The 18,334-nt window shown below is 48.5% G+C and overlaps 1 protein-coding gene across 2 annotated transcripts in view; it reads right to left on the reverse strand.

Moving 5' to 3' along the window:
• Positions 1-332: 332 nt before the first annotated feature.
• Positions 333-18,334, reverse strand: part of ift80 (intraflagellar transport 80 homolog (Chlamydomonas)) — a 71,965-nt gene continuing 53,963 nt past the window's right edge. For both annotated transcript variants that reach the window (XM_052467489.1, XM_052467488.1), the window contains exons 9-19: positions 12,019-12,198; positions 9,851-10,044; positions 7,984-8,147; positions 7,638-7,702; positions 6,279-6,414; positions 5,938-6,085; positions 5,564-5,735; positions 1,363-1,452; positions 1,070-1,242; positions 847-970; positions 333-683 (exon numbers count right to left, since the gene is read on the reverse strand). In XM_052467489.1, the coding sequence (XP_052323449.1) occupies positions 573-683; positions 847-970; positions 1,070-1,242; positions 1,363-1,452; positions 5,564-5,735; positions 5,938-6,085; positions 6,279-6,414; positions 7,638-7,702; positions 7,984-8,147; positions 9,851-10,044; positions 12,019-12,198 (1,557 nt within the window). In that variant the 3' untranslated portion in view covers positions 333-572. The remainder of the gene's footprint in view (positions 684-846; positions 971-1,069; positions 1,243-1,362; positions 1,453-5,563; positions 5,736-5,937; positions 6,086-6,278; positions 6,415-7,637; positions 7,703-7,983; positions 8,148-9,850; positions 10,045-12,018; positions 12,199-18,334) is intronic.

Genomic DNA, 18,334 nt, shown 5'->3' on the forward strand with positions numbered 1-18,334 from the left:
GTGCGTGTTGGGGTAGAGTGCGTGCTGGGGTAGAGTGCGTGCTGGGGTAGAGTGCGTGCTGGGGTAGAGTGCGTGTTGGGGTAGAGTGCGTGCTGGGAGTGGAGATTGATAGGGTCTAATGGCATAATGATGGGCTGGACCTCTGTCAGGGGAGGAAGCTGCTTGACAAGCAGTTTCACACAGCCAGAGAATATTCGTTAAAGCTGTAATACTTAACACAAACACACACTAAACATCTATGATTACTAGTTCAAATGGACTGGGCTGGGGCTGACTGCATTGAATTGAAATAGCAGTTGAGGAGATAGAAATATGTCAGGAGAGTTGACCGATCTGATAAATATGTATTTATTAAACATCTACATATGTACATTCTCAGAGAATAAGGCATGTAAGTTCATTGAAGAAAAGAAATATCAATATAAAAAAACACAAACACAAAAATAACACTAACCATGTTTGATAAATGACCATTTGAAAATATTATGTACAATTGGTCCCTGGATGAAGTCAGAGTTGAGGCTCAGCGTCGGGAGGCCAGGCTGCTCCTGACAGAGGTGTAGGGTTGAGGCTCAGCGTCGGGAGGCCAGGCTGTTCCTGACAGAGATGGTGGCAGCCTTCTCTCTCTCCTTAACCAGCTCCATCTCTACCTTTGCCTGGATCTTCTCCCAGTCCACCTCCACCTGATGGAGAGAGAGATTAGAGAAGTGGGTCAGTCTAATGAGGCATAGTATGACAGAAAGGGCACATTGCCTCTTGTAACAAAATACTGGGTTCGAAGAGAAGAAGTCTTTACAACTACTGCTGCTCAGTGGTCACTATATCAAAAGCAATGTCATATCCTACCCCGTCAGCGTACTGCATGAACCTCTTGTTGGTCTCTTTCTTGCTAAAGTCCTGCAGGAACTTGAGTCTGTAGGCCAGCACTGTGTCCACATGGGTCTTATGTTTTACTGCCAGCTCCAACGCCCTGAGGGCAGATGACGCATATGTAACGCATATGTAAGTATACATAGACAGACGGGCAGAAAGACAAGTCAGACAGACAGACATTCGGAGACAAACAGACCTGTCCCAGTTGTAGAGGTTGATGTGGACCTGTATGGTTTGGTAGACCAGGCCAGCCTGTAGCAGAGTGGCCTCAGCCTCCTGGACATGACCACTGAACAGTAACATGTGGGCCACTGAAGATTCCTTAGATGGCAGATCCTTTATAGAGTTAATATACTGCACCTTATCCACCTGGAGAGAGCGACAGAGGGGAGAGAAATATGAAAAAACAGAATTACATTTACTTCCATTCCTTTATACATGTGGAGGAGAAAAGGAAAGAGAGTGAGATTTGAGTGATTGATGGATTACCTCTCCAATGGCAGCGTAGGCCACCTCTGCTGTCGTTAACTCCCTATTGGCCATTGCCATGCCAGCGAGACACGCCCACAGTGACTGGTCCTATAGGAACGGAGACAGACATTAAGAAAATAGGAAATTACATTTGCCATACACACATTGTCTTAGCATAAATAAACACGAGCACACACACACACACTAGCCTGGTAAAATAAGGGTTAAATATATTTTTAAAAGTGCCATAGAGCAAGGGTATATGGGGTGGTGGGGTGGAACTGCTGTTCAGCCTGACAGTCTGGTGGTGGCGCCGGGGCGTAGCATGTGGCCCAGCCCTGACCACAGGCCCTGCATAGCGGGGCTAGTCTAGCCCTGCTCCCCTAGGTCATTAAAGGGACAGGGCACAGAGAGAAGAGGGCTGTGTGTTATTAGAGAGACGGGAGGGACATTGCACTGGCGTCTCTACAGGGACACTCTTCCCATTACCAGTCTCCTCATCCTCACAACACAGGCCTCGTTAGTGTCACAGAACACACTCACACACACCCTGTAATCTGACTTCCGTGTGTGATTCTGATATCATACTCATTCAGGACACGCAGATGTACTTAGACGCACACAGACATAATGTTACTCCCATTCACTCTTACAGTCACACTCAACAGTATTGATGAAAGCAAAGCCCAGAACAACATCCTCATGCATCCTGTCATCTCATCTGAATCCTTCATTAAGACAAACATAGGTCATAAAATCGTGAAGACAACAACAACGAAATCATCCTTTGCTAAAGCCACTAAATGCTGGTCAGAGAGAGATGGGACAGTTTCCTCCAATCAGAGGAGCGATGTGGTCCATTGTGGTGTTGGCTCACTGTTAGAGCCTGCCTTGGGATTTAGTCACACTGCTGGGCTGCCCATGTTTGTGTGACTGTGTACAGCATGGTTGTTTGTGTACAGGCCTATCAGCATGTGTGTATCTGTGTGTGTGTTTAAGCATGTGTGCATGCTTGTGTCAATCTTTACGCAAGTGTGTGTGTGTGTGTGTATACACATGTCTGTTAACAACAGTTCAGTGCCATGAAAGTATCCACAACGGGCTAATCCTCCATACCTGGCTAACAGGATTTCCCCACAAAACTCCTCCCACTCCGGGAAAAACCACACGGCCACGAAAGACCAAACCCTTACCAGAAATGGGGGGAGGAAGGAGGAGGGGTGGCTATTAAAAGGGGTGACGCTCCTTCTTCCATACAGGGCCTTCAGGAAGTTTTCACACCACTTGACTTTGTCCACATTTTGTTGTGTTACAACCTGAATTTAAATGGATTACATTTGGATTTTGTGTCCCTGGCCTACACACAATATCCCATAATGTCTAAGTGGAATTATGTTATTAGACATTTTTACAAATGTATAAAAAATGTAAAGTTGAAATGTCTTGACTCAATAAGTATTCATCCCTTTGTTATTGCAACCCTAAATAAGTTCAGGAGTAAAAATGTGCTTAACAAGTCACATAATAAGTTTCATGGACTCTGTGTGCAATAATAGTGTTTAACATGATTTCTGAATGACTACCTCATCTCTGTACCTCACACATACAGATAATTGTAAGGTCCCTCAGTCAAGCAGTGAATTTCAAACAGAGATTCAACCACAAAGGACATTTTCCAATGCCTCGCAAAGGGCACCTATTGGTAGATGGGTAAAAATAAACAAAAAGCAGACATTAAATATCCCTTTGATCATGGTGAAGTTATTCATTACACTTTGGATGTTGTGTCAATACACCCAGTCACTACAAAAGGTACAGGTGTCCTTCCTAACTCAGTTGCCAGAGAGGAAGGAAAACCCCTCAGGGATTTAACCATGAGGCCAATGGTGACTTTAAAACAGTTACAGAGTTTAATGACTGTGAAAGGAGAAAACTGAGGATGGATCAACAACATTATAGTTACTCCACTATACTAACCTAATTGACAATGTGAAAATAAGGAAGCCTGTACAGAATAAAAATATTTCAAAACATGCATCCCGTTTGCAACAAGGTAATACGTTAAAACTGCAAAAAATGTGAAAAAGAAATTAACTAAGTTCTGAATACAAAGCGTTATTTAGGGCAAATTCAATACAACTCATCACTGAGTATCACTCTTCACATTTTTAAGCATAGTGATGTTATGGGTTACGGCAAGGACTAGAGGTTATTTTTTTAGGATAAAAGGAAACATATAATAGAGCTAATCATAGGCAAAATCATAGAGGAAAACCTGGTTCTGTCTGCTTTCCATCAGATACTGGGAGACAAATTCACCTTTCAGCAGGACAATAACCTACAACACAAGGCCAAATATACACTGGAGCTGTTTACCAAGACAAAACAATGTTCCTGAGTTACAGGTGTCTTAAATCAGCATGAAAAGCTAAGGCAATACTTGAAAATGGGTGACCAGCAACGATCAACAACCAACTTGACAGAATTTGAAGAATTATTATTATTGTTTTTTAAATATTGTACAATCCAGAAGTGCAAAGCTCTAAGAGACTTACCCAGAAAGACTTTTCTTACCCAGAAAGACAAAGTTGATTGTAACATGTACTGGCTCAGTGGTGTGAATACTTATGTAAATTAGATATTTATGCTTTTCATTTTCAATACATTTGCACACAACAAAAACACACTTTGCCATTCTGGGATATTGTGTGTAGATTGGTGAGAAAAACAAAACAATTACATACATTCTTAATACAAGATGTAACAACAAAATGTGTAATAAGTTAAGGGGTATGAATACTTTCTGAAGGTATTGCATTTACCCACTTCATCCCCCTCTCCCCTCCCCTGTCCCCTCTAGCCATCCTTCTCCAGGGTTGTGGTTATTGCATCATAACCCATGCAGCGCACACTGTGAAGGCTCTCACTGGGGTTGGGGTTCAGGGATTGGCTGCGTGTGTGTGTGTGTGTGTGTGTGTGTGTGTGTGTGTGTGTGTTGGGGAGGTTAAATACGGTAAATGGTGTCACCCACGCTAATTAGAAACTAATTAAAAGCTGCTGGCCGTGTCTCGTTAAAAGCTCCACTCCAGTGGCTTCGTCATGGACCCTTCACCATGCCAAGGCCCAGGGCTGCAGGACACGTCATTTACATACACCATCTTACAGACAAACACACACCAACTAGAAAGTAAACACACATGGGCAGTGGGCACACACACTCATTCATGGCACGCACACAGACATCAACCCCAACCAACAAACACACACTGAAGGACTACGTTCTCTTGAAGTATCCAGGCAATATCTTCATGTGTGTATATGGTCCATACTGTATACGGTGGAGTAGCAGATGAGGAGAGAAACCAGAACTAAAGTAAGGGATAGGAGGAAGAAGACAAGAGGAGATTGACAAAGACGAGAACAGGGGTAAAAGGGAGACGTGGAAAGATGTAAATGAACGAGAGAGAGACTCACCTCTTCCTCAGAGGTCTAGTACACAGAGACTCAGTGAGGGGTGCGAGACACCAACAGAGGAACATCACGGACAAAGACATGAAACAATCAGACAGACATGAGTACAGAAATTTGACACACCGACACTGAGACAAGATATTGAGACAAACACACACACACACCCCACTGTCAAAGAGTGGTAGTGAGTCCCCACGCTGACTGTTGTTCCCACGCTATAGTGGGGGAAGCCATAAGGTCTATCAGAACACTAGAACCCTGGAGGAATCCCATTCAATATTCCCTCAGGCCCCTAACCCCCCTATCACCAACCCCCCCAGGACCAGACCTGTGGCCCCTCTCGGGGTTGAGTGTTTCCCCTGGGACCCGGGCTCTGGTTCTCTGGTCCCTCTTGCCCTGCACTGCTCTGCTGCAGCGCACAATGTGCTAGCAATTACAGGCCGCTAATTACACCATTTATTCTAAATAACTGGCTTTAAAAGAAGGGCTCAGGGCACAGATCAGCCCCCTCTCCTGGGTAGGGTAGGAGCTGGGCCAGGGAGACAGCAGGCCTGGTGTTACACATTGCTTGACATTGGCATATTCCAGACCATTATTCCATTGTCATCATAAATGTAAAGAGTTTTTTTACGATGTGTTTTGTACAAAATTTGGAGTTGAATATGATGTGTGCTCTGTGCTACACAGGACCAGGGAGTCACCAGGGAATGTCCCCTATCAGGTGCCACTCCTGTCAGGTGTGTGTTACCTTGGCAAAGCGGCAGAGGCGCAGTGCGTCCTCCCAGCGAGAGGAGGCGCTGTACTCGTGCAGCAGGGCAGGGTAGGGAGACACGCTGCTGTACACCAACGAGCCGTCACAGCGACGCACCGTCACCTGGGTCCCCACGTAGTTCAGGATGTGGGGCGCACGGCTGAACTCACTGTGGAGGGGGACAGATAGACACATAAATACATTCTGTACAGCCAGCCACTGAGCCTAAGGGCAACCACTCAAGAATCTCTTCAGTGATTCATCAACGGCTTTTACACAACATGAACACATCTGGCATGAAGACGATCCATGACCTTTTATTGCCGATAATGGGGAAGTGTTTTGTGTGTGCGTGTTTGCGTGCACGTTACCTGGCGTCCTTCATATAGAGTGTTTTAGGCAGCAGGTCCTTGTCAGTGAAGACAGCACTGGGATAGTGCCACACGGTGAACTGTGTGTCCTGAATACCACACAGGATGTTAGCAGAGTCGTTCCAGGCCATAGTGTGGACCATAGTGCCTATAGGACAGAATAGAGACAGACAACACCGTCTTATTGACAACACTCAGAATTACTAACTATAACCTCTAACACATGGTGTGTAGACCATAGTGCATGTGGGTTATGGTAAGAAGGATGACGTTATCTATCTGGTAGGCTTTAGGTGCTTAACAACACAAAGCAGCTTGAAATCTATTCCCCCCTCCCCTACCTATCTTGCAGATGTTGTGTTCTCTGTAGAGGCGATGGACAGCGGTCAGATACAGGTCACGGTTCTTGTCTATGACCGCAATCTTCCTATCGCTGGACGGGCCACACTGGTCCAGAGCTATCTCCACCACCTCCATCTGGAACACACACACACACACACACACACACACACACACACACACACACACACACACACACACACACACACACACACACACACACACACACACACACACACACACACACACACACACACACACACACACACACACACACACACACACACAAATGGGAGGCAGAACGTTGTGTGGGAGAGACCTGGTTCACATTAACAGGGCTAACTGAACCACCAGTGTCAAACCCCACCAGTCCCCATAACACGTACATTTACAATAGTGTCTTTTGATACACATCTCTTCTCAACACATGATTACCCAAATCACAGGCCCCCTCCTCTCCTCCTCCACACTCTCTAGTCCCCAGTACAGCCCTGAGTACACAGGAGGACTAGGAGGGAACAATTGAGCCCAGATCAGAGGGAAGAGACTCGACTCAGAGGGAAGATGTGGAGGAAAGAGGTAAGAGGGAGAGAGGAGCCAGGAGGGAGAAATGGGGGAGGCAAGTGGGGGGGTGCCAGCAGTCTGACCCCACAGCTCCTGGCCCATACTCCCCAACAAGAGTGTGTGTGTGACTGTATGTGTGACTGTGTGTGTGACTGTGTGTGTGTGTGTGTGTGTGTGTGTGTGTGTGTGTGTGTGTGTGTGTGTGTGTGTGTGTGTGTGTCAGAGCCAGCTGGCTTCAGTGCAGTGCTCCTCTGTCTTGGAGCTGTGGAGTGCTGGCAGAGACAGCCATGCTGACAAACAGTAACTACTGATCCTGGCTACTTCTCCTCCTTTTCTCCCTCTCTAATTCACTCCCTCTCTCTTTATCCCTTTCAATCCTATTCTCACTCCATAACCCTCCCCCCTTTCTCTCCATCCTCCATCTCTTTCTCACACACATGCACTTACTCCAGTTTCCTCACAATCTGTACGTGTCCCTCTTAACTATCAAGTTTCTTGTTTTTTTCCTCAACACCATTAATTCTTCTCTCTGCCTTCTCCCCTTGGCTCCCTGACCTTTTCACCCTGGCCTGTTGGTGTCGCTGGAACCCACCACACGTACTCTCACACTGTCCCACAGCTACCCTGAGGCACAGATCAAGGATCAGCTTACCCTCCCCCAATCCTAACAGGTTGCTCAATGTAACAGTAGGGATTAAGACGTAGACACGTCTCAGGTTGGTGTGTGCACACTAACAGGAGAGTGTAGTGTGTACTGTGACTGACTGTTGGTGCGTGTTGGTTGGTGAATCACCCACCTTGTGAGTCAAGGGCTTCCCGTCACCCAGGGCTTTCCCCGTCAGGGCATCAAACAGAAAGATGACTGGAGGAAAAGAAGAGAGACAGGGGAGGAAGGAGAGAGAGAGTCTGATTACAAACGGTCATTGTTCCAGTCCTGCTAGAGTTATTTCTCCAGCGTTTTATCTCCTGGTGAAGTGTCATCCTCTTGTTGACAAAGTGCTCCTGATGTTTCAATGTGTTTAACGGCTGTAAATGTCCTTTGAGGGAAGAGGCCAAGCGCAAATCTCTCCCTGCTGTGTGGACAATGAAGTTTGGTATTGTATTGTGGTAGTGAAGGGACTGCTCGGCTGGCGTTCCACTCACCCTTCTCATCGCTCTTGTCCCGGATGGCGATGGTGTCGTTGCTAAGGGAAACGGACTGGGCGTTGAGGATGTCTGTTCTCATGCCGGGGAATCTGGGCGTGGAGATGAGACGGCCCTCGTAGGAGAACACATACACCCCCGTCCCATCCACCAACAGGAAGTGTCTGAGGAAGGAGCCAAAATAAAGAGGAGAAGGGGAGAGATGGAGAGATAAAGACGAGGGGGAGTGATATAAAGCAGGGTTAGGGACAGAGATGGAGAGGGGTGATAGAAAGCAGGGTTAGGGACAGAGATGGAGAGGGGTGATAGAAAGCAGGGTTAGGGACAGAGATGGAGAGGGGTGATAGAAAGCAGGGTTAGGGACAGAGATGGAGAGGGGTGATAGAAAGCAGGGTTAGGGACAGAGATGGAGAGGGGTGATAGAAAGCAGGGTTAGGGACAGAGATGGAGAGGGGTGATAGAAAGCAGGGTTAGGGACAGAGATGGAGAGGGGTGATAGAAAGCAGGGTTAGGGACAGAGATGGAGAGGGGTGATAGAAAGCAGGAGGGAGCAACAAAGAGGAGAGTGGGAATGGTAGAGAGGAGAGTGGGAATGGTAGAGAGGAGAGTGGGAGTGGTAGAGAGGAGAGTGGGAGTGGTAGAGAGGAGAGTGGGAGTGGTAGAGAGGAGAGTGGGAATGGTAGAGAGGAGAGTGGGAATGGTAGAGAGGAGAGTGGGAATGGTAGAGAGGAGAGTGGGAATGGTAGAGAGGAGAGTGGGAATGGTAGAGAGTAGAGTGGGAATGGTAGAGAGGAGAGTGGGAATGGTAGAGAGGAGAGTGGGAATGGTAGAGAGGAGAGTGGGAATGGTAGAGAGGAGAGTGGGAATGGTAGAGAGGAGAGTGGGAATGGTAGAGAGGAGAGTGGGAATGGTAGAGAGGAGAGTGGGAATGGTAGAGAGGAGAGTGGGAATGGTAGAGAGGAGAGTGGGAATGGTAGAGAGGAGAGTGGGAATGGTAGAGAGGAGAGTGGGAATGGTAGAGAGGAGAGTGGGAATGGTAGAGAGGAGAGTGGGAATGGTAGAGAGGAGAGTGGGAATGGTAGAGAGGAGAGCATAAACTGCAAGATGGAGCCAAGATAATACAAATTGCAATGACTCATTTCTCTGAACAGGGAACAAAAGCCACCACCAAATTCACTGGGAATACATTACATAGCATGAAGAAACATTACTCAGAGCCACATACTACTTGTCAGACATACAGAACAGATACTATATAGTTGTTGTTGGGGTGGGATTGGAGTAGGGTGTGTGGTGTGGGTGGTCCATGTGTGTCTTTTGACCATGTCTTTGTACTCCTCATGTCTTACCCATTATTTAAAAAAAAGGTTTGGTCCAAATCAGATGTTAGGTACTATATTCATTTAATATTATATGAATCCTATAAATTAAAATGGCCAATTTGGGTGCAATAAATTATCTTAATTTCTCAGAGATCAAATTATATTTCAACAAAATCATGTTGCATCTTATCTGTTTCTAACAGAAACAATTTCAGAACAATCTGAGATGGTGGGAGTTGAAATCCTCTTTATTTTGCTTTGTGAGGTGGAACAACTCATTAGAGAGAATGATAGAAGTCTCTCTCTCTCTGTTTCCCACTGCAGTCAGACTTGCTCTGGCAATTGGACACTCACACAGTTCTCGCAAACGCACGCACACGTTTGGCAGGAGAAAGAGGGGGAGGGAATGAAAAGGACAGGGGGTACAGAGATCGGCGCAACAGAGAGATACGCGCAACAGAGAGATACGCGCAACAGAGATAGATGAGACGGGAAAAACTAAGAGTGACATAACGAGAGCGAGACAGAAGGATAAAGAGACTTACTTCTCAGCCTGTACAATGAGGCTGACAGTCCCCTCCTTCAGGTCAAAGATGAGAGGGGTGTTCCAGTTCGTAGCACTGTAGACATAGCACTGGAGAGAGGTGGTGACCACTAGGTGACCGTGGGCCAGAGAGGCTTTGATGACCCGGTCCCTGAACTCCAGAACATCCCCCGCGTCATTCACCACGTTCCTCACCTGGGAGGGAGGGAGGGAGGGAGGGAGGGAGGGAGGGAGGGAGGGAGGGAGGGAGGGAGGGAGGGAGGGAGGGATGGATAGATGGATGGATGGATAGATGGATAGATGGATAGATGGATAGATGGAGAGATGGAGAGATGGAGAGATGGAGAGATGGAGAGATGGAGAGATGGAGAGATGGAGAGAGAGAGAGAGAGAGAGAGAGAGACTGTTTAGGAACACAGACACAGACATACACACAAACATGCAGATGTAGCTCAGATCTTGACATGCATAAACACATACAGACATTGAGTAACAAATCATTTGAAATACTAACAAACAAATTGTAACAAACAGACTATAGCATACACACACAGGACATGTTTTCTGAGACACTCATCGATGTATAGTAGGCATGGATGCACTCACGTAAACTCAAGAGAGTATTTACTGTTGATATATACAAGGAATCGGCCCGTGTCTAAGCATAGGACAGGAGGGGACAGAAATGCCTGGTGTGTAAACATATGTGCCTTTCTACTTTTTTCACCTGTTAGGATAAACAAAATGTCTTCCACATTTCCCTGTGAGTGAATGAGTGAATGAATGAATTGAATATGGTTTTCCACCAGCAGGTAAAAGGTGTGGTGGGTATTTATTTAAGGGTTTAAACATCATCCTTCTTTAACCCCCACTAACAACCCAAATTTACTCACCAAACAACCAGGAATAAAAATGTTTAACCGCGAGGTGGTAAATTTAGCCGCCTGATTCACAAACCATTGGCAGATGTGCACTTTTAAAAAAGAGAGGGAGAGAAAAAACCCTGTAAGGCTGAAAATAAATGGCTGAAGACACAGGTTTGTTTGGTTAACGCAAACAGTGCTCAGTGAGGGTTGTCTATGGAGAGTGTGCACGTATGCGTTTAGCCACGTGTGTGTGTGTGTGTGTCCGTTTCTGTGTGCGCGGGGGTGTGTCGACCGCGTGTAAACGCAACCTGGTGGTTTCTGAAGTTTAAACACACTCCGTGATGGAGGCTGCTATACAGGCTGGCCATTGTCACTGGTCCACACTGGGAGGCTTATATCATAATGTATAGACACAAGTACCCAGGCCTGGGGAATAGTCTGGCCCTTTAAAATAGCCTCACTAGCGTCTGCCTCTCACACCGGCCCATTCACCCTCAGTTAGCTGTCTCATTAATTCATTTAGGCTCGGGGACTGTTTGGCTTCTTAAGAGAAGAAAATATGAATACTTTTTCTGGAGGGCTAACCAAGCATATGGCAAAAGGAACCTGAAACACCTGCATGGTCCTCCTCTTGGTGAGGGTGATCTGTGTGTTCTACCTGCATGGTCCTCCTCTTGGTGAGGGTGATCTGTGTGTTCTACCTGCATGGTCCTCCTCTTGGTGAGGGTGATCTGTGTGTTCTACCTGCATGGTCCTCCTCTTGGTGAGGGTGATCTGTGTGTTCTACCTGCATGGTCCTCCTCTTGGTGAGGGTGATCTGTGTGTTCTACCTGCATGGTCCTCCTCTTGGTGAGGGTGATCTGTGTGTTCTACCTGCATGGTCCTCCTCTTGGTGAGGGTGATCTGTGTGTTCTACCTGCATGGTCCTCCTCTTGGTGAGGGTGATCTGTGTGTTCTACCTGCATGGTCCTCCTCTTGGTGAGGGTGATCTGTGTGTTCTACCTGCATGGTCCTCCTCTTGGTGAGGGTGATCTGTGTGTTCTACCAGCATGGTCCTCCTCTTGGTGAGGGTGATCTGTGTGTTCTACCTGCATGGTCCTCCTCTTGGTGAGGGTGATCTGTGTGTTCTACCTGCATGGTCCTCCTCTTGGTGAGGGTGATCTGTGTGTTCTACCTGCATGGTCCTCCTCTTGGTGAGGGTGATCTGTGTGTTCTACCAGCATGGTCCTCCTCTTGGTGAGGGTGATCTGTGTGTTCTACCTGCATGGTCCTCCTCTTGGTGAGGGTGATCTGTGTGTTCTACCTGCATGGTCCTCCTCTTGGTGAGGGTGATCTCGAAGCTCCTCCACTCCCAGCGCTGCTCCACCACGTGGGCGAAGATGACATGTCCGTTCCCACAAGCCCCCGCGAGCTGTGTCCCGTCTGCCGACCAGGCCAGGCTGAACACACTGCCAGTGTTAGGCTTCTCCAACGCATACGACCACTAGAGAGAGAGACAAAGAGAGAGAGCGCAAGACAGTGACAAAGAGAGAGAGAGGTAAAGCGAGAGAGCGTCAAAGAGAGACAGAGAAAGACAGAGAGAGAGAGAGAGAGAGAGAGAGAGAGAGAGAGAGAGAGAGAGAGAGAGAGAGAGAGAGAGAGAGAGAGACAGATTGTTGAGTAAATGGCAAAAAAAAGCATGGTAGGACTGTACTTAATGCGCAATTTCAAAGAATAAGACAGATACTGTGCAGCCACAAAGGGGTATACGAGGTAGGGGTACAGTAAACCAGGGAGGTTAGGGATAGAGAGGGCTGGGGGTGAACAGGGATAGTTGCAGTATGGGGTAGTAGGGGGTTTGGTTGGGTGCATGACAGACAGCGCCCCCCCCCCCCATGTAAACTGTGTGTAAGAGACACGGGTTGAGTCAGGGCCCAGTCACTGAGCTGTGATGAACTGTGAGACACTGAAGGAGCACTCAGGCCTGCCAAGTCCAGCACTCGCGCTCGTAAACATGCACTCTGCTATCCTCATCTATTACAACCAGCCAGAGTTATGGGGGGTCGCATGAGCACACAACCAAGAGCCGAAGAGTGATTACCCAAAACTTTTCCTTCACTTTTAAAGTTCCATTTTCCTTTTCTGTTTTAGGGGAGGGAGGTTGTGGGGGGTTGCCGTGTGTGTGCGTGTGTGTCTTGGGGGTGTAGTGTTTTTTTTTCTGGTGTGTCGGTGGGAGTCAATGACACCCATCGAGACAGCTGAGAAGAGGCTGCAGCTCCTACCAACTCCCCAGCCTGCCGTTTGGAACACACCACCGCGACAACACAGGACGTTACTCACAAAGGCCACTAGAAAAACACTCCTCCGTGGCTTTTCCAATGTTCTCCCCCCGCTCTCTCTCTCTCCAAGATATCCCCTTGCTCTCTTTTATTCTCTCACTGCTCTCTCTCTCCAAGATATCCCTTTGCTCTCTTTTCTTCTCTCACTGCTCTCTCTCTCCAAGATATCCCTTTGCTCTCTTTTATTCTCTCACTGCTCTCTCTCTCCAAGATATCCTTTTCTTCTCTCACTGCTCTCTCTCTCCAAGATATCCTTTTCTTCTCTCACTGCTCTCTCTCTCCAAGATATCCCTTTGCTCTCTTTTCTTCTCTCACTGCTCTCTCTCTCCAAGATATCCCTTTGCTCTCTTTTCTTCTCTCACTGCTCTCTCTCTCCAAGAAATCCCTTTGCTCTCTTTTCTTCTCTCACTGCTCTCTCTCTCCAAGATATCCCTTTGCTCTCTTTTCTTCTCTCACTGCTCTCTCTCTCCAAGATATCCCTTTGCTCTCTTTTCTTCTCTCACTGCTCTCTCTCTCCAAGATATCCCTTTGCTCTCTTTTCTTCTCTCACTGCTCTCTCTCTCCAAGATATCCCTTTGCTCTCTTTTCTTCTCTCACTGCTCTCTCTCTCCAAGATATCCCTTTGCTCTCTTTTCTTCTCTCACTGCTCTCTCTCTCTCTCCTCTCTCTTAGCATTCTGCAGAGTATCACACAAAGCCTATTCTGTTATTGGGCTTCTGGTTTAGAAATCCAGCCTGTCAGAGGGCTTATGATTGAGTTGAGATAGTTTGGGCTTACAGTTGTTTTCTCAACCTGTTGGGGTATATGTGTGTGAGAGAGATCTCCGTGTTGATGGATGATTTGGGGCTTGACTAATGGAGAGGCCAGATTAGCAATGCCACACTTAAACAGTTTGCTACACAAGAACCAGGACTCGAGTGTGAAAGGGAACTCTCCTGCTTCCCCACTCAGTCTCGAACTTCGCTCTTTACCCTACTTTCTCCACCCTCTCTCTCTTTACCCCTCACTACCCTGTCTCTGTACCCCTATCTAACCCACCTCTCTTTTACTCCTCCCCACCTCCTTTCACCCCTTCCCACTCTCCTCTCGTTGTCCACAGTCTACATTAGAGATTCCTCCATGGGCAGCCAAAGACAGTGATGACCTTTAACTCCTGACCCCTCTGCCTCAGCCCGTTTCAGTGTGCAGGTGGCTGGCAGGGCTCACCAGCTTTAACAGTCATCCCTATTTTCTATCTCACCCTTCTCCTCTGGTCTAGTATGTGACCCCTGACCTCTATGCCTCAGCTCTTTCCTGTGTGCAGGTGGCTGACAAGGCTGAGGCTGCTTACAGTGAGAAACGACTAACATTATCCTAGCGCTGCCTGTTAGAGACTGGACGGTACGCCAAGTGCTGTGCTGCACAGGAAAGGTCTGTGTTGGCTTCACGTGCTGAGGTGTGGCTTTGTATACGGTCTCAGACGGCAGGTTGGAGCCCACCCTGTTTGATCTCTCACACACACACACACACACACACACACACACACACACACACACACACACACACACACACACACACACACACACACACACACACACACACACACACACAGAACGGTCAACACAGAAGATTTCCTTGGTCAGCTTCCTTCCCTGTAATACTGTATCAGGACCCAAAATAGCCAAAGAAAAAAAAGCCCCTCTTTACCAATCTGGACAAGAGATTTCTTGTTAAACTCATATCAAAGGTGGCACTTTTACCTCTACCGCGCTCGCTCTCCTTCCTCTTAAATCCTGCGATAGAAATTACTTTCCTTATTTTTTGGGGTGTGTGTGTGTGCATATGCGTGTGTGCCACAAAGATAAACAGCGTCCGGCCGTATTAAGGCCGCTGCAGGGCTTTGAAGTGTACTTTTATATACCTTTCATCCAAACATCAGCACTATGATTGGACAGGCTCCACCGCCAACGAAAGCCTACACGCTTAAAATAATAATACCCCATCTACTCTTCAGTAAACATCCCGCTCCCTTTTAGAGCTCCCCTGGGGGAGAGGAGGTGGAGGGAGAGGAGGGGGGAGAGGAGGTGGAGGAGAGGAGGTGGGAGAGGAGGTGGAGGAGAGGGGAGAGGAGGTGGAGGAGAGGAGGGTGAGAGGAGGTGGAGGAGAGAGGAGGTGGAGGAGGGGGAGAGGAGGTGGAGGGAGAGGAGGGGTGAGAGGAGATGGAGGGAGAGGAGGGGTGAGAGGAGGTGGACGAGGGGGGAGAGGAGGTGTGAGAGGAGGTGGAGGAGGGGGAAGAGGAGGTAGAGGAGGTGGAGAGGAGGTGGAGGAGGGGGGAGAGGAGGTGGAAGAGGAGGTAGAGGAGGTGGAGAGGAGGTGGAGGAGGGGGGAGAGGAGGTGGAGGAGGGGGAGAGGAGGTAGAGGAGGTGGAGAGGAGGTGGAGGAGGGGGAGAGGAGGTGGAGGAGGGGGGGAGAGGAGGTGGAGGAGGGGGAGAGGAGGTGGAGGAGGGGGAGAGGAGGTGGAGGAGGGGGAGAGGAGGTGGAGGAGGGGGAGAGGAGGTGGAGGAGGGGGAGAGGAGGTAGAGGAGGTGGAGAGGAGGTGGAGGAGGGGGAGAGGAGGTGGAGGAGGGGGAGAGGAGGTAGAGGAGGTGGAGGAGGGGGGAGAGGAGGTGGAGGAGGGGGAGAGGATGTGGAGGAGGGGGGAGAGGAGGTAGAGGAGGTGGGGAGGGGGACAGAGATGCAGCTGAATGTATACACCACACTGTAATAAAGCAGGACACTTGATATCGGCCCGAGAAGCACTTTTGGATTTGTGCTTACCTAATGCTTTTAACACATTGAGCCATTTGACTCCTGCTGCAGCAAGCGTACGTTTGTGTATGTTTGTGTGTGAGAAAGAGAGAACACGGGTGTAGATTTAAATGTAAATAAAACATGTGGTGTGGTGTGTAAATGCAGAGTGTGAGTTTCTGAGTGCAGCTATGTGTGTGCCTAAAAGGTGAAAATCCCTGGGCTCTCAGTGTCAGGCAATGAGTAAGTATGGGACACTGGGGGGAGTCCTGTAGCTGTCCTGAGAGAAGAGGCTACTCTACCTCTTCCTACCTGCCTCCCCCACACCATGAAAAACCTCCCTTTCGCTCTCCTCTCTCTACCTTTATCTTTCCCCAGAATTAACCCCACTATCTTGCTCTCTCTTTCGCAACTTCCTCTCACAAAAGGTGTCAGCATTAGGTAGTACTGTAGCAAGCGTTTCCAAAAAGCACAGAGTCCAATTATGGCCCTCTGTCTCCAGACTGCAGGAGTAAGTCAGGACCTGTCCAGACCTGGAGCAGTGCTGGTTCACCTCTGGGCCACAGAGCTCCACTCCAGGACTCTCCGCTCTCAAACAAAGTTCAGTGTCAGGAAGGCCTCAGCCATAGACAACCATTGAGACCTGCAGCCATAGACAACCATAGGGAGCCTCATCCATATTCAACCGTCGAGCGCATCAGCCATTGACAACCAAAGGGAGCCATGGAAAACCATCAAGCACATCAGCCATAGACAGCTTCAGCGATAGACGACCAAAGAGCGCTTCAGCCATAGACGACCAAAGAGCGCTTCAGCCATAGACGACCAAAGAGCGCTTCAGCCATAGACGACCAAAGAGCGCTTCAGCCATAGACGACCAAAGAGCGCTTCAGCCATAGACGACCAAAGAGCGCTTCAGCCATAGACGACCAAAGAGCGCTTCAGCCATAGACGACCAAAGAGCGCTTCAGCCATAGACGACCAAAGAGAGCTTCAGCCATAGACGACCAAAGAGCGCTTCAGCCATAGACAACCAAAGAGAGCTTCAGCCATAGACAACCAAAGAGAGCTTCAGCCATAGACGACCAAAGAGAGCTTCAGCCGTAGACGACCAAAGAGAGCTTCAGCCGTAGACGACCAAAGAGCGCTTCAGCCGTAGACGACCAAAGAGCGCTTCAGCCGTAGACGACCAAAGAGAGCTTCAGCCGTAGACGACCAAAGAGAGCTTCAGCCGTAGACGACCAAAGAGAGCTTCAGCCGTAGACGACCAAAGAGAGCTTCAGCCATAGACGACCAAAGAGAGCTTCAGCCATAGACGACCAAAGAGAGCTTCAGCCATAGACGACCAAAGAGCGCTTCAGCCATAGACGACCAAAGAGCGCTTCAGCCATAGACGACCAAAGAGAGCTTCAGCCATTGACGACCAAAGAGAGCTTCCGCCATAGACAACCAGAGAGCTTCCGCCATAGACAACCATAGAGAGCTTCAGCCATAGACAACCAAAGAGAGCTTCGGCCATAGACGACCAAAGAGAGCTTCGGCCGTAGACGACCAAAGAGAGCTTCGGCCATAGACGACCAAAGAGAGCTTCCGCCATAGACAACCAGAGAGCTTCCGCCATAGACAACCATAGAGAGCTTCAGCCATAGACAACCAGAGAGCTTCAGCCATAGACAACCATAGAGAGCTTCAGCCATAGACAACCAGAGAGCTTCAGCCATAGACAACCAGAGAGCTTCAGCCATAGACAACCAGAGAGCTTCAGCCATAGACAACCAGAGAGCTTCAGCCATAGACAACCAGAGAGCTTCAGCCATAGACAACCAGAGAGCTTCAGCCATAGGGAGATGAGTGAAAGGGGTGAGAGAGGGAAGAGAGGAGCGATGGAAAGGGAGAGAAGGATGAGAGGAGGGATATAAGGGCTGAAAGGGGATGAGAGGAGCAATGGAGGCGGATCAGTCAGCAGCAGATTTGCTGACTAGTTTTATTGGAGCCAAAAGGGATGATCCTGGCCCTGCTCCAACCACTCTGCTCTCCTGGAGAAGACTGGCCCAGCTAGGACATATTCACAATCACACTGGAAACATGGGGGGGCAGCAGGAGAAGGGTAGAGCTCTGTGAAGGAGAAAGGCGGAGGGGTGCTGGTAAGGGTCTGCTCTGGTCACTGAGCCCTGTCTATAATGGGCAGCTTTGTGGCCAGGGGAAAGGTGACAGACATGACGTGAAGCTCTGCTGAGGTCTGGGGGGAAAGAGAGAGGTAGAGACCCCTGGCTCTTACACACAGACAGCACACAGCAGCATAACATTACACACACACACACACACTGCTCCATACATAGCACAATACACCCTACACACACTGCTCCATAGCACTATACACACACACTTCTCCATAGCACTATACACCCTACACACACACTGCTCCATAGCACTATACCCCATACACACACACTGCTCCATAGCACTATACACCCTACACACACACTGCTCCATAGCACTATACACACACACACTGCTCCATACATAGCACAATAC

Source organism: Oncorhynchus keta, chromosome 18 (assembly GCF_023373465.1).
Source record: "Oncorhynchus keta strain PuntledgeMale-10-30-2019 chromosome 18, Oket_V2, whole genome shotgun sequence".
In the NCBI taxonomy this organism is placed as follows: domain Eukaryota; kingdom Metazoa; phylum Chordata; class Actinopteri; order Salmoniformes; family Salmonidae; genus Oncorhynchus; species Oncorhynchus keta.